This window comes from Phlebotomus papatasi, chromosome 3, assembly GCF_024763615.1.
Source record: "Phlebotomus papatasi isolate M1 chromosome 3, Ppap_2.1, whole genome shotgun sequence".
NCBI lineage: Eukaryota > Metazoa > Arthropoda > Insecta > Diptera > Psychodidae > Phlebotomus > Phlebotomus papatasi.
This window is the reverse complement of record NC_077224.1, coordinates 54,975,441-54,991,365: the sequence shown is the minus strand read 5'-3', so window position 1 is coordinate 54,991,365 and position 15,925 is coordinate 54,975,441. Positions and strand designations below refer to the sequence as shown.

The 15,925-nt window shown below is 32.6% G+C and overlaps 1 protein-coding gene across 1 annotated transcript in view; it reads right to left on the bottom strand.

Moving 5' to 3' along the window:
* Positions 1 to 15,628, bottom strand: part of LOC129807679 (polypeptide N-acetylgalactosaminyltransferase 2) — a 281,760-nt gene extending 266,132 nt beyond the window's left edge. The window contains exon 1 of the mRNA XM_055857114.1: positions 13,504 to 15,628. Within this exon, the coding sequence (XP_055713089.1) occupies positions 13,504 to 13,608 (105 nt within the window). The 5' untranslated portion in view covers positions 13,609 to 15,628. The remainder of the gene's footprint in view (positions 1 to 13,503) is intronic.
* Between the last annotated feature and the right edge of the window lie 297 nt (positions 15,629 to 15,925).

Here is a 15,925-nt window from a genome sequence, read left to right as displayed (position 1 = left end):
CAAACACCCTCCCTAAGATCTGAAGATTGTACACAACTCCTCCAGATATCCTATAAGCTTTGATTTTATTTTTTCAAAAAATGGTTAAAAAAAGGACGATATCCGAAATTCTCCTAGCGTCCCCACTTTGTATAACATTATTTAAAAGTTTTTCTCTACCAGTTTCCATTTCATTGCTCTCTATCATTAAGTTAAGTGAATTTTATTTATTCTGATATTTTAGAATAAACTATTGCAAGTTGGTTTGTTAAAAGCGTGTTTGGCAAATTCTAAACTAAAAGTTTTTCATATTTTTAGTTGAACTTTAAGAGACCAACATCAGTGAGATAATTAGAAAATCTCGTAACATAATTGGAACAAACTTTGCTTCAGTGATCCTTTCCCTATTAATCCTGAAATCTCTTTCTAAATTCGAACATATTGCAAATTCTACCTTTCTTTGAGAGTTTCTCTAAGTAAGATTCTTTTTGTTGAAAAGTCCCTCGAGAGATTTTTTTTTGCCTTTTGGGGATTGAAAGTCAGTAGTGAGGGTTTGACTTTCTCCTTGGAAGGTCTCCATGTGAAGTTTTTGGCATTGAAAGAAGCAGAGAATAAAGCTTAAAATTGCTTCACCTTGGCTCTGAAGCATTGTGCAAAAAAAGGAGGAGTTGAAATCTCACCTTTTCCCAATAGAAACTCAAAGCACTAGACTTCTTGTGCTTTCTGGAAAATGAATTTGGCGTTGAGTACTTTACCTACACTCCTCATTTTCCAAGTTATACATATTATGTGAATTTTTCTGCCGTATCGTCATCAGCAGACAGTTGAACGAGAAACTTTTATTTATTTATCTTTTGCTACGAATCCAAAGAGATGAACAGAGGATGGCAAATAGGACGGCAAGCATCCTTTAAAAAAAAGGGGTTTCGTCGAAGCTTGGAGAAACGAAAAAAAAAAACAGTGGAACAAATGTATGGAAAGTTTATCAGAAGAGGATGGAACGCTGGAAGTTTACACTTTTGCCACATCTCTCCTGGATGGTGGTTGATGGTGCGAAATCCCAAAGGGTGTGTTCAAATAAATTGTTTTACAATTGGAGCCTAATTTTCCCATTTTCCACCCGAATCTTTCTACTTTTTAACTTTTTCACTCACTGGTCCCTTTTAAGACCCGTATCCATTTATAGCTCATAAATTTCTAATATACGCTTGAACAAATATACAACCTTAAACTTTGCAAGAAGCAAAATTATTCTGAAGACTTGGACGAATAAAAAATAAAACTCCAAGGCACTGTCTAAATGTTTATTTAATATTTCGACTCATAAGGTATTGTAGACTTTTGCCTTTTATCAAAAAAATAGCTTATTGTAGAGCGTACAGCCTATTCGATAGTTGGTAATCCAGTCGACACATTCACCAATCCTAATCTTTTATTCCTATCACACAAGCAAGGACACACAAAACCAACATACCTAGGCAGGTAATAAAGGTTTCTGAGGCTTTTGCTCGAGTCAAGCGCATCGGTACTTCAGTGAGTGAATTTCAGCGAGGGAGTTGTAAGATGGGTGGCACCGGTAGGATCTAAAGTTCACCATTTTCGCTTTATAAGTTATAATATCTAGGCTAGTCACAACAATGCTTACATTATTAAAAGCTCTAGTCAATCAGGAGACACGATGTAAATTATTATATTTTAAATATCAAAGTATCATAATATTTTCTTTCACAGACTAAAGTTTAAGATAAACTTCCATTAAAAAATAAATAAAAAGTTCAGTTTATGTTTTCAATTCTTATTTTTTTTGTTAAGGTTATCTTTTTTTTTTAAATAATTCTTGCTCCAAAATTTTCTCTGTATTTTCCGACAAAATATGGCTGTATAACTTTTGTTTTTTCATATACATTCATTTTGTAACTAGATTATATGGCAGATCTCTTAATCCTTTATGACCAACGCACAATAATTTTTGTCTGTAAACATGTTTTCAAAATTTTCCATGAGAATGACCGAGATGACTAGATCTAGATCTCACTCACTCTCATTGAAATGTCAAAAACATGTTTACTAAACAAAAGTTGTTATGCGTTGGGCATTAAGGACAAGTGGGACACCGCGGTGGTACAAAAATAAAAACTTTATTTTTTTGGCTATAGAAAGTTATCGTGCCTTCTAAAGAGTTAGAAAAAAATGGTTTTTGTTTTTGGGACACTGGTGTCCCACTCGTTCTTAAAGGTTTAAGAGACCCATAATACAAATGTAATAGTGTTAAGTCGTAAAAATCAAGAAACACATTATGAACATCCAAACATGAACATTTAGACATCATGTAAGAGTAATGTGAAAATGTATGGTAATTGATAAACTTTTAAACTGCTTGTGTTAAGAAAAAATTGAGAATCTGAGAAATTTTTTAACAGATAAACTAAAAAATACAGAAAGCAAGATCTAAAAGGAATAAAACTGGAGAAATATGCGACAAAGAACTATTGCAGTAGTTGAGCAAAGCGCGTTTCCTCCGGACGATTCGAGTTTTGGATAACTTAATTTTTTTTCTATGATCTTTATGGATATCCCTCTTAACTCTTTTATGGAAATTAGAGGTATTGGACTAGCTTATTAAAATATAGGGGAAACTGGGGCAAAAAGTCACAAATCGAAAATTTTAAAATTCAAAATCTTCCAAGATAAATAAAATAGCAGCTTAAAATTTTCTCCATAGATAGCCTCCATAGGTCTTCTTCAATGTCGTAAGATTGTTAGAATTTGAACTAGGAATTTAGAAAATAAAAAAAATATCGAAATTTTTAGCCTTATTTTTCAAATATTTTCCGTGCAGAAGATATCAATTATTAGCTTTAGTATATTTAGATATTACATATTAGTTACTTATTTTAAATTTGATGCACTGGTGAATATTTTCCAAATTATCTGGATATTCTTTGAATACGAAACCGCTATCTATTTTAGAATTTTACAAAGATTCTTTTCTCTAGAAATCCTTTTATTATAAAAGATCACTTGGGGTAAAAAGTAACAAAAGGTATAGAGCAAAAAGTAACAAAAACCGAAGCAATTTCTGATGTTCCACGGTGAAAAGAAACGTCAATGTTATGTGTCACCGCTTGTTGTTTGCGTTGGTCAAACGATTTGCAGTCTTTTGTGTGTTTTTTTGTAAAATAGCTTAAAATGCGCTTTTCTCGCTCAGATAGAGAAAACGGTGTTTTACAAAGGCGTAGAAGAATAAATTTCCTATGAAAATATGTAATCTCGGTATTTTACTTAAATTTACGGAATCCCGTAATATAGCGAATCAAAATGTGATAGTATCTTATGCCTGATACTATTTGCCCCAGCATTTTTGAGAATGATCACAAAATTACCCTTTAGAAAACGGCTCGATAAATATATTGCCTTACAATATAGAAGAAAATGACTTTCACAGAGTTATAGAGCTGTAAATTTCCTATAAAACTGTGCTAATTAGAAATTTTGGAGGTGCTCGGGTAGCTTATAAAAAAGTAAAATATCCTTTTTGTGACTTTTTGCCCCAGTCTCCCCTAATATTATAATGGGCCAAATTCATTAGAAATGCATTAAAAAAAGAATTGTTTAAAGCTTGAGTTGTCTCAGTCGACCGAAGGTAGCGCATTGCCCCTATTTGAAAGTGGGCGAGTCTTTAAGTTTTGAGCCAGAAGAAGAACAAGATACTACCATAACGGAAAGTACACATTGCGTTTTAGGGTTTTTAAACCACAATGATTTTTAATATACTTAAAATATTTTCAAGGTAATATACAGATAAAAAGTGTTTTTATTCGAAATAATGTAATACAGCTAGTTATTTTGTGTTTCATTTACGGATAAATCTATCAAAGAAGCTTGTCTTCTATTCTTCAGCAAAATTCGCTTTAGGAAGAACAATTACGGAATTTAAGAGACTAAAGAATTTCAACTAAAAAGAATTTCATAAAATAATGAACAAAAGCAAAAATATATCAGAATAATTAATAATTTCAATTATCCTCATAGTACTTTAAAACCAATATAGTGTATTAACGTTATATTAACTAATGACAGAATGAAATGAGATAAAAAATGACTGGTTTTAAATTGGTTATGAAGCGTTTTGTTTGTATTTCAAAAAAAAAATCAATTGCAGTGAGCAGATTTAAATATATATTTTTTTACTTTTGAGATTGGTAAAAATTTTAGCATACAATCAATTATATAATATTGCAAAAGTGATAATAAAAGAAATTAACGCAATTAATATTCCAAAAGAATCATTCATATATATATTATTATGTATTTAATACAAATTGTGTAGAATTTCATGATTTTTTTGTATTTTTCAGGTTTTACTCAACGGTACGACGGATATTATAATCATTTCTTCCTAAGAAAAATTAGGCCTACCTTTTGAGTATAGCAGATGTGAGAAAATTTTGAAAGTTCCAAATAATAAAGCCTGAATAAATTTATATGTTTATTTCGAACCTGAATACCAATAAAGCACTAGAAGAATAATTTCGTATTTAGATAGTGAGAGTGATAACTTCTACTTTACTCAGTTAATCACAAAGTTGTATCCATAAAATTCAATTCGTAGCCTTCATGAACTTTCTCGTTTCCTCCGGATGAGCTTTTGCTCGTTGGCAAATCAATGTGATTAATTTGCGGAAGAGATGAACTTTTATTTGGGAATTGTGGAAAAATCACACGGAAAAATCCTCAATGCATGAGAATGGATATCCTTTCATTCACCATCATATGTTCCTCCATTTTATTTATTTGGAACAATAAATTAAAGTTGGGAAGCGCGCTGAAGCAGTTTGAAAATTATCCAATCAAGTTGAAAAATGAGCCTCGTCTGGCTTCAATTGTACTCTCATGTGCTGTCCATTTTATTCTGCAAAAAGTGCAAGAAAAACTCACACGAGATGAAAATCACAGACTGAATGTAAGGGAGAATTAATTGAAAACTCTACGATTTCAGACACAGTTTAATTTGCAATTATATTATTTATTGCACCTTTTTTGGGTTCTCTCTTTTCTCGCCTTTTATAGAGCAACTCGATAGCCCTACACCTGGATCTTATGAATGCTTTAGTGCTGAAGCGTGCTATAGAATAGTTTACAGTATACATTTTTTTTGCTCTTTCTATCATTTCATTCATACAAACACTTAATTAGAGCAAATTAATTTCACAAAAGTGCACTGTGGCACAACAACGTGTTAGTTGAAATTGCAGAAAGGTATTGCACTTTGTGGGAATGCGGGGAAGTTTTTCATTAGGCTCTATGTTGTGCGTGAAATTTTTCATAAAATGTTGAATTGCATGTCGATCCAGCCTACAAAGCAAATATCCGCACGCAAATATTCTCAGAACTAGCAAGAAAGCGTCTAATTTCGAGAAGAAATTCTGCATATCAGATCGATTTAATCAGGAAACGCTCTCTATACTCATTTATTATCGTTGGATTGGAATAAAAATTCATAATTTTAATCAATTTATTTATAGTGTCCAATTTTATCCTCAATGTGTCCAAATTTAGAAACTGTCCAAAATTATGAGCTCTTACCCTATCAAAACAATTTAAGACTTATTTAGAGTACTTTTCAGACGATTTTTTGTTTGTAGAAATTCAGGTATGAGTCACTATTCTCAAGTAACAAAAACTAGTCTTCCTGATATAACTTTTAGTAATTCTTACTTATTGATTTTTGGTTTATATCTATCATATCTAAGGACTTTCAAAGGTATATGACTTAAAGAAAGAATTGATTGACGGAATTGATTGATTGGGCAAGCCATATTAGCGATGCTCTCAAAATCCTAAATTATAAGACTATTACTTATACTTAATATCGAATTCAAAATAAATACATTAAAAAAATATTCACAGATAAAAATTTAAGAAAGTTTATCAATTTGACTAAGCCACATAGGTCTGCAACTCATATTACAAAAAGGTCTCATTTTTTATGGGACTTTTTGTAACAGCATTTTATTATTTAAGCAAATTAGGGAGAAATGGGGAACCTTTGAAAGTAGAAATTTTTCCTATTTTTTTTAAATGTTTATCATAATGTAATTTAGGATGAAAATTAATAAGGTCCAGTTGCATTAAAAAATATGAGAAAAAATCCCAATTCTAAAGCTGTTCTAATTCAAAGGAGCTCCCTTCCTCCTATAACTAGCGATTACCATGATATCGATACTGCAAAAAACATACAATTTTAATCCATTTGCAGGTGATGTCAAACTAACACGATTTCGGTCATATATCTCTCAATATCTCGATTTTGATCATATACAGTGGCGGCCAAAATAATAGAATCAGCTCCGCAAAGACCCCGTTTTTAATTCGTTGAAATAATTTTTATATAGAAATGTTCAATGTTACACCAAATTTTTTTTTCAATTTTCAATTCAATTTATTTTCATCTCATTACGTCTTTTTACCTCCCTTCCCATGCGTCCATCGCCGTCTTAGAGTTGATTCCAGTCTCCAGGACTAAACGATGGAAACGTCCTTTCACAGACTGTATGTTATTTGTTACAAAGTCATTGTTACAATTACATTGGGAATAGGCCAGACATAAGAGAGAGTAGTAAAACCACTTCCGAGCCAAAAGGCTGTTTGGAAAAGTGGGTGTTTTTTTATATAAAAAAAAAACTACAAAAAAATATTAACAAAAAATATCAATAACTATTAACTAAAATAGCTAATCACCATAAAAATAAGTATTGTTTTGGCCGCTAGAGGTCTCTATTTTTCACAGAATACATCAATAGTGAAATTTGGTTTGAACAACACGATAGGACCACTTTCATTTAAATTAAAGAATGTAGTCTATAAATCGAATAATTTTAAATAAAGACATATTTAGAAATTATAATTGACAGTTTTCCAATTTTTTTTGACCAAACTGAATTATACCATTGACAAATTCCGTGTAAAATAGAGACATCTAGCGGCCAAATCAACCCTTATTCTATGATTCTAATAATTTGAAGAATTCTACTTCAGAATAATATCAACAAATTGTGAAAAATACAAAAGTTAAAAAAATATAAGCTTTCCAAAGTGATTCTATTATTTTATCCGCCACTGTATACCTCAATAAATACATACTAATATCGTTTATGCCCTAGACATCCTTACGACTTAAGCCAAGAGATAGCTTAACGTAATTATAATCAAAAAAACTGATCAGATTACACTTCAGTCAGATTCTAACAAATACGTCTCTCGACTTAATCCAAAAAACTTCTTAGTTAATGAGTTAATGATTATTTTGTTTATAATTACGTTAAGCCATCTCTCGGCTTAAATTCGACCTGTCTAGGGTATTAAGTATGCGGTATAATTTGGGTTGAGTCGTCAGATTAATAATTTGCTCCTTGGGATTCGAAGTACAGTGACATTATTCTAATTACATGAATAATTAAACATTTTTATTTTATATTTTATATTTCTTTGTCTTTATGCAAATTTTTGACTTGTTTTCCTCACGATTAAAAAAGACATAAAATTATAGTTCTAAGTACAGGTCTAAGTATGTACAATTGTACTTCAAATGAGCAATTAATCATTGTTAATGAGTGAATGCGCCAAATCTGAGCTAAATCAGCCTAAAAACTCGTAAAAGATATTTTTAAAGATAATATTTTAGAAAATATTGAGGATTCAATTGCTAACATTTTTTAAGAAATATTGCAAGTGCGAATGATTGTCGTATGCTAATGCAAATCAGTTTTTAAAATATGCTATTGCATATTTGCAAATACTTCGTATTTCCAAAGAATATTTCCAAGTCCGATAAGCTAAATCTTTTGAATACCGTAAACAATTATAAGTGTTTGCTAACAAAACACAGATAAGTGTTTTAAGAGTCAATGTAACTTCTAGAGGCAGTTTAAGATATTCTGCAAATTACCATATTAATTGAAATTTGTATTTAAACTCGACTTCATCTGTGCAAACTTAAAATCAATTTTTGTTGCTTTTCAACTTCTGGTTAAATTTCAGTTTCAATTGAAAAGATATTTGCTGCGACAGAGAGTCAATCCACATAATCTCAAGAAAGTAAACGGTTGAAAAAGAATCGTCTCACTTGATGAAATCACGTGTAAATGTTGTCAGTGGTGGTGAGATAAGATTTCTGGAGGTGAAAATGGGACACTGGGAGAGAAAATGAGACCACCACACGATAAACATCCAAATAGATCGAGTCACTTAAAGTGTTTATTTGCTGCGATGCCAGTCAAATTCAATTTCCCTCCATGGGGTATTCCTCCAACCGAGACATTTTCCTAGGTGATTTTCTTCACCTTCTCCGTCTCGCATCAATCCCGTCTAAAGTCATTTTCAATCTAAAATCAATTTCACGCCAACAAATTGCTGATAAAAATTGTCTTCACGGAGAATATCTTATCAGGTCGGAAGGTACTAAAGCTCTCTTGCTTCTTGGAAAGTGTCTTCAAGTATGTTTCTCTAATTTCCCTGTGGAAATATATTGCCACAAACCACATACTATCTCACACAGAAATCCACCCACAATCCACAGTATCACTTTAAGACTACACTGCAATAAATTAAAAGGTCTATAGAATATTCAGTTTCATTTTGCAAAAAGTGAAATTGACGTCACTAAAATAAAATGCTCAACTTCACGTTAGCGTCAATTAATGTGGTACCTGCATTTTTTATAGAGCACCTTTTCTGTCACTAACAATTTGACACAGACTACACAAAAAGCTGCATTTCCATTTTATATGCATTTAACGTGTCTGCCGCAACTTATAATTATCACATTCAAATGAATTTAGAGCGAAATTTTCTAGGAAAAAAACCAAAGCAATAATTATTTTCCCATAATTTTCTAAACACGGAATTTCGATTTAAAGAGTAGGGTGGATTTAGGTAATCTCGCTATATTCCCAGCAAATGTACTCAAATATTATTTTTGTGTTTGCTAAATAAGGAATGGCAAAAAGTTCCATACTTTGCATAGTACTCGAACTCGTGTCTTAGATGTTATACTTCAAAAATACCTTCGCGTCATTCACTATTTACCGATTCTCAACCGATTTGAATGGATTCATAAATCATATGAATCATCACGGATTCATAAACTTAGTTATTGGACATGAACCGAATCATTACCGGTTCAGAACCGATTGAAATCAGTTCAGTTTTATGAAAACTCCCAAGACCTTTCCAACAAGTCTAAACATGATCACAGTTAGATCCTTTAAATTTAAACCTTTGATCTTGAAAAACCGTTATGAGGAATGATTCATCGGTATTGATCACAAATTCGGATTTTCAGCGAAGTACGTTTCGATATTTCTCTCTATTACTAGAATACTTCAAAAATTTCTGAACGTAACGTGAACTTCCTTACCGAAACATCATCGGTTCCTTACCGAATCAATCGGTTGAGAAACACTCTCTTCCTTAACCTTTTTCTTTGAAAACCCGTTAGAAGAAATGATTCAAAAGTATTTCAGAATTTCATTTTCAAGAAGTTGCGCCATATGATTATCACTCTTTGCTGATTAATATTGCTATTTCCGATTGAAATGTATATATTATCTTAAATTGTTTTTCTTATGTATTAAGTATGTATATTTAATCAGCGACATATACGATCAGTGATTCGGAGTTTTCTGCCGTCTTCTCCGATGAGATCGGATGTGAAGTCGGCGGCAGACGCAAATTAGAGATTGGAAAAACAAATATTATTATTATTATTATTAGGTTATTTTAGAAAAACAAGAGTAAAATGTGATGCAAGGTGCATGATATGTCAATTTAACCACAAAATAAGGTATCGTAAATGCGGATGACTTTGCAGCCTTACTTTTCGCGAGCTTTGCTTTAATTCCAGGACTTAAGGATGAACCAGAGTTTAGAGACCGCAAAGGCACTTAAGGATGGCCTAAAGATCATCCTTAAGTACTTGAATTGAAGAAAAACTTGCGAAAGAGATGCAGGTGCAAAGTCACCTGCATTACGGCAATAAAATTTGAAATGAATTTAAACTGTGTAAACAGTCGAAATCTAGATCATTTGCTCTACCCTGTAACTTGTGGCTATAACTTAATTTATGCAAGTATTTTCAGTTTAAAAAAGTTGCAGAATTTCAAACAGTTGAATTAATTCTTGTTAAAATTTGCGATTGGATTTCGTAATTTCCCATTGGAGTGTACTCTGTATGATTTTGTTAGAAAGTAAGGTAATCGTTAATGAAGATTCAGAAAGTTTCAAAAAAAGAATTCATTAATTTTGAATTCAGAAGTTATAACATTTTAGAGAGTATCCACAAAAAATTTATTGAGGAATTTACAAATTGTTTCCAAATTTGGAATAATTCGACTTTTCCAAGGAAATTAGAACGGATTGTTAATACTCTATTTCAGAATCATTTAATTTTTTCACTAAACAGGATATCCTAAATTATTTCTAATAAAATTTTGTGAATTTAAAATTCTAATGAATATTCTAAGATTATCTTCAAAATATTAGCCTTCTGAACAAACAAAAGAAACTCATAATGAATCTTAAAAGATGCTTTTGCGCAATCTTAAACAATTTTTTCATGATCACATCGTTCTAAATTGCTTTAAAATTGCAGTCAAATTTACCTACTATGAGTAATTCGCTCCATGTAATTCCATCTGATGATATTAGTATACATTACATTACCTTTATGGAAAATTTATACAAAGTAGGTAAAATTTAATGATCGTATTACTGAATTAACGTAAATAGCTAAACATCTAATTGAAAAATTTCGCAACACCATTGATAACTTGCTCATTAGAATAATAATATCCACTTATTAACTTCTATGTTAAATCAATATTAATTTTAGTTTCAATATTATATGTTTAAACCCTTCAATATGACTGATTCATTTACGATCTCTAATATAATTGTTGAAATTTTGAATTTTGTAAAAATAAAGGATTATAAGAAGTACAAGTCCTACTTAACAGTACTACTTATGATGTTTTCCTTTGCTATTTTAAACAATGAGGAAATCTCCAAATTCTAATAGAGATCCTATTTAAAATTACCCAATTTTATCATAATTAATCATTACTTTCAAAGTAATAAGACGTTTAATGTATTTCCACGCCTATTGTATAAAAGTATCATAATGTCTATTATACCCTGGACAGACTCACGGTTTAAGCCGAGAGACGGCTTTGCTGGTAATTGATGGAAATGGAGTCTAATCATTATTTTTATTGTAATTAAGTTAAGGCATCTCTCTGCTTAAGCCGTAGGTGTGTTCAGCACCTCATAAACGGTATTAGGAAGCTTCGTTACTAGTTCGCCTTCCCTCTCTGATCTAAAGAACTGACCTGAGAAGTACATTTCTAAATTATAGAAAATGAGAGAATTAAATTTTTTGTTGAAATATTTCTTTAATTTCAAAATTCCCAAAGAGAAAACGTATTAACTGTTCACTTTGTCTACAAAGAGATTCATGAGATCGTCTGTTCGAACTTCGAACTGTTGTAACAAATGTTAGCAAATTTACCGTGATAGTTTTTACTCTTAAAAATAATACAGCACAGGATAAAAAGGTCCATTATGTTCCTGAACCGTTATAGATTTCCCCCAGGAAAAGATTCTAAGATCGTTTTAGAAAGCCAAAGAAAAATTTATATGTACTACATGTTTCGTCCTCGTGATGGCTGAAGCACTTCCTATTCGAATTTCGAAATGTTTTGAGAGTCAACATGTGTCAATCATTTTTTTTTTTTTGGAAAATCGAAACAAGGAGGATCATATTATTATTAAATCCTTTATAATCATTAAGAGGTCCCGTTCAAAATTATCAAATTTAAAAATTTTGGTGGTTAAAATTCTGAAAGCTAAAATCTCGATTTTTTAAAATGTCGTGATTACGTTTTCACGTTTGATTTTGGTCCTTTCGGAAATTTAGCTTTTGAGATTTTGGCTGATACCGATCACTGAGTCTTACCATTCACAAGTGGAGTTTGAGATATTCGAAGATCGATTTTTTGCTACTGCAGAATTCTGTAAGGCGTCTGAAGCATTTCTTTTTCGAATTTCGAAATGCTCGAGTGTCAGAATATATCAGTCTTCACTGTGTTGTGAAAAAACAAAGAAAAGACGACGGCTACTATTTCTGTCCTCAGGTCACTGAGTAACACTTTTATCACCTTTTTAGTGTGATTTATTTTTCCATCATGTGCGAAAACTTTAATTTAAAAATTCGAAATTGAGTTTGAATCATCGAACGTCAATAACATTTTGTGCAAATAGAGTTCCATTTACCTTGTAGTTGGAGAATCAAACCCCAATTGTAAGTACACCTAATATATTTTTTGTAACCTTGTAAATTTTTTTTTATTTGAAAATTCGAAATTCAGTTTGAATTTTTCGAACTTCAACGACATTTTGTATAAATAGAAAGAGACATGGGGTCCCGGGATTATTCACTTTGGGATTTTGCACATGATGGGATTATTCACAAACAATTATGCATTTTTGCCTACGATTGGGAGCCAATTTGAGAAATAATCCTGAATGTATGCAAATCTTTTACGCAGTTAATTTGAAATGCGCTTCTTGTAAACCGTTGGTGCTGAATATAGGGCGAATACTTTGCGCCAAGAATTTTTGCATACATCACTCATAGCATTCCTAAAGTATATTCGAGAGATATCCCCTCAGCGTATGCAAATTTTCTGGGTGCATAATGCCATTTCGTGCGGTTTTCTTCGGTCCCGGAAATGTACATAATCCCGAAACCTCCTTTAATTGCTTTTTAGCCGAGATAATTTTGGTGCTTCAAACTGGCTATGACCTATGAGTGTACCGATTTTCATGAAATAAGAAGCAATTTGTGAACTTATCTACAGGTAAGAAAATATCTTAGCCGAGACACTTGCTGTAAATAAAGAATAAAATTACTTTTAGGATGACTTTTTCAATTCCTTGAAAAGGTCGATGGAAACAACTCTAACCTGTAATTCATGAACATAATCAGACAAAATTTTGACTGGTTATTGTCGATGTACGCGGAAACGAATTGCCATTCAATGTCGAAAATGTGAGATAGTGTCTCGGATGGTATATTGTACGTACTAAAATTGTTGGTAATATAATTGATGGTATGTTGTACGTACTAAACACCCAGAAAATTTCGTGAATTAAATTTATAGTCCCTTAAACAATTGTTGGTAACGTTGGTAATAATTTGTGTATTAACGTAAAGAACTTTTGTGAACCAGTAAACTTTAAGCAGTAGGTTGAGGTCTACGATATAGTGAAAATAACTTAATTGTATTTTTGTAGCAATTTCTGAAGAGAGAAATAGTTCGGGTTGAGAAATTGTAGCATTTCTCTACACTGTATTTGTGAAGAAGGTGGAGAATCCACCCACTCTTGACTTCAATGCGAAGAGTGTGAGGAAACAAGAGTTGCGAGTAAGTAGAGTGTATGGAAATTAGATGGTTTGATATTTACCTTGGCATTATTGGATTGGAAGTAGTAAACCATAATAAACATCCATGAGATTGATAAGAGTAGGAGAAATTTCACATTCCTTCTCATTTTCACGGTTCTCAGCATGAATCTCCAGTTGCAGGACTTTAGTCGAGATATCACTTTCTTTTGGGACCTTCTTCGTCACACACTCACTGCACAATCCGGCACTCTTGGGCCACTCTTGCTACTGGTAATCATCAACTTCTTCAGCACCACGCGGTATTCACAGCACACTCTAGAGAGTACCCACTAACAATTAACATGCAAGAAATCACACCGAAATTCCTTTCACTTGCCACCAGTTTTGTATCGGCTTAGTGCTCGCTAATGGCTTATTATATTCTTTTTGCGTTACTTTTTTTGGCACCAGAGACAGACCGTTTGTTTGTCTATCGCGAGACACAAAGTAAATTTATCTGGGACAGTGGGGAAAAATACAGAGAATCAGGGAGTTCCAGCTAAATGGTACTCTCTTATGCCTTTTTTTTTATTTGAAAGCTCCAATGCGCGCTCTTTTCAAACTACAAGCGGATTAGCTAATTATTCTTGCATCACACCTGAGACTGATCTCAGGGCAAAATTACTCACACGACTCTTTTCTTTTGGGCAAAAATTCCCGCGTTCACTGCACAAGCTAAATCACTCTTTGGAATCGTCGAGATGGTTAATTTGCATTTAGGAAAAAGACATGGGTAATTTTGACCACCGGAGCTTTTCAGGTGATTACAACATATCACTCGCGACGGCAATTGGGCACGGGAGACACAACCTTAGCACCACTTCAACTTCCTCCTTGAGCTTCAGTGGAGTGACTGAGTGTCTGGAGAGCAATTCTGGGGTTAGTGAATGAGACAAATCTGGTGTCGGATGTAGCGCGCGCGCAATGTAAAAGCTCTATACCTCAGATCCGTCTTCACGAACAGTCGCACCAGCAATGCCACAATGCTTTCAGTACTGGAGCTGTCTGGCCTCATCGCCGTGGTCGCCAGAGAGTCGCGATTTTCTCTCTTGCCAGCTCCATTCACTTTTGTTGCGAAAGCACCTTCACTCTCTCTCTCTCTCCACGTGGGGGAGCAGCCTATCTCACCTGGGCCCACCGAGAGAGGCAATCACCTTGATTTAAGATCACACACAAATTGTCTTCACACTCCATTGCATCGGTGAAATGTTCTAATTTCTATTTTTCAGCGGTAGTCCCTCTGCTTTTTGGCTCCAAATCTTACTCACTTCCACCCTCGTCATTTCCTCTAATCACCCACTGTGAACTCGTTAAGGGAAGATCTATATGGATTGTCTTTCTTCAATCCCTCTAGGGATGGAAGTCAGAGTTGTACGAGCACTTAGTCTGATGCTTTTTATAGATGAATAATTCATTAAATTGTCTCCTATTTCAACACTTCAAAAACCAGTAAATTCACTTGGATGGGCTTCGGCAATGTGCGATAGCACACTTTAGGAAAAGAACAACTATTAATCGTTCATTCGAATTTATAAGGGTACAACTCGTTTTTCTTTTGCAATGGAAAGAGCATTTAATAAATATTTAGATAATCTGTGCAATTAAATTTCTATGTTCAAACTATATTTCACAATTTCACTCTTTTTGTTTACTAGACATAAAGAAGAAATGAATATAAATTATGTAGAATTACATAAACACAAACTTGCTTTTTGGAAAAAAGAAAAAAAAATATTTTGAAAGATAAGAATGTTAAAGATTCAGTACCTTAAATAGTACATAAACAAATGAAGAAGAAATAAACAATTTATGTCCATTATTAATTGATACCTAATTGAAAACTGTTTAGAATAATTTTTAATTTATAAATCCGAATGAACGAACATATTTTGAAAGATTTTGGACAAATCTGAATTAAAAAAATATTATAATATTGAAAAATATTATTTCACTATATTTAGTTGAATGGACAATATTTTATTTATAATCGTCAACTTAATAGAATATTTTATTTATAAAAAAAATATTGTCCATGTCCATAGTTTCATTTTTCTACCGGTTTGTTTCAGACTTATACGGTCTTCAGATCTAAGGTTTATTCAAATTGATTTAATTGTTCTAATTTATGGTAATTTCTCAATAAGTCAGATGATTGCAAAAACTCTGATCTAGGACCTATTGAGGGTAATTGGCCTAACATAGAGTTAAATAAAAAGCCTAATTGCTTATTGCTATTTCGAAAAACAAGATCTTTAGAAACTGGCCGAAGCCTTTGACTGAAGATGGTTTAGAACCGAAATGGTTGGATATCGACTACAGGATTTTAGTCATCTATGCCCCTAGTTATTCCCCCCCCCCGGGTCCAAATAACTTAACATTCCATATCAATAGGGGGAAGTAGGGCACCTTTGAAAGTGGGGCACCTTTGATATTGGAATCTTT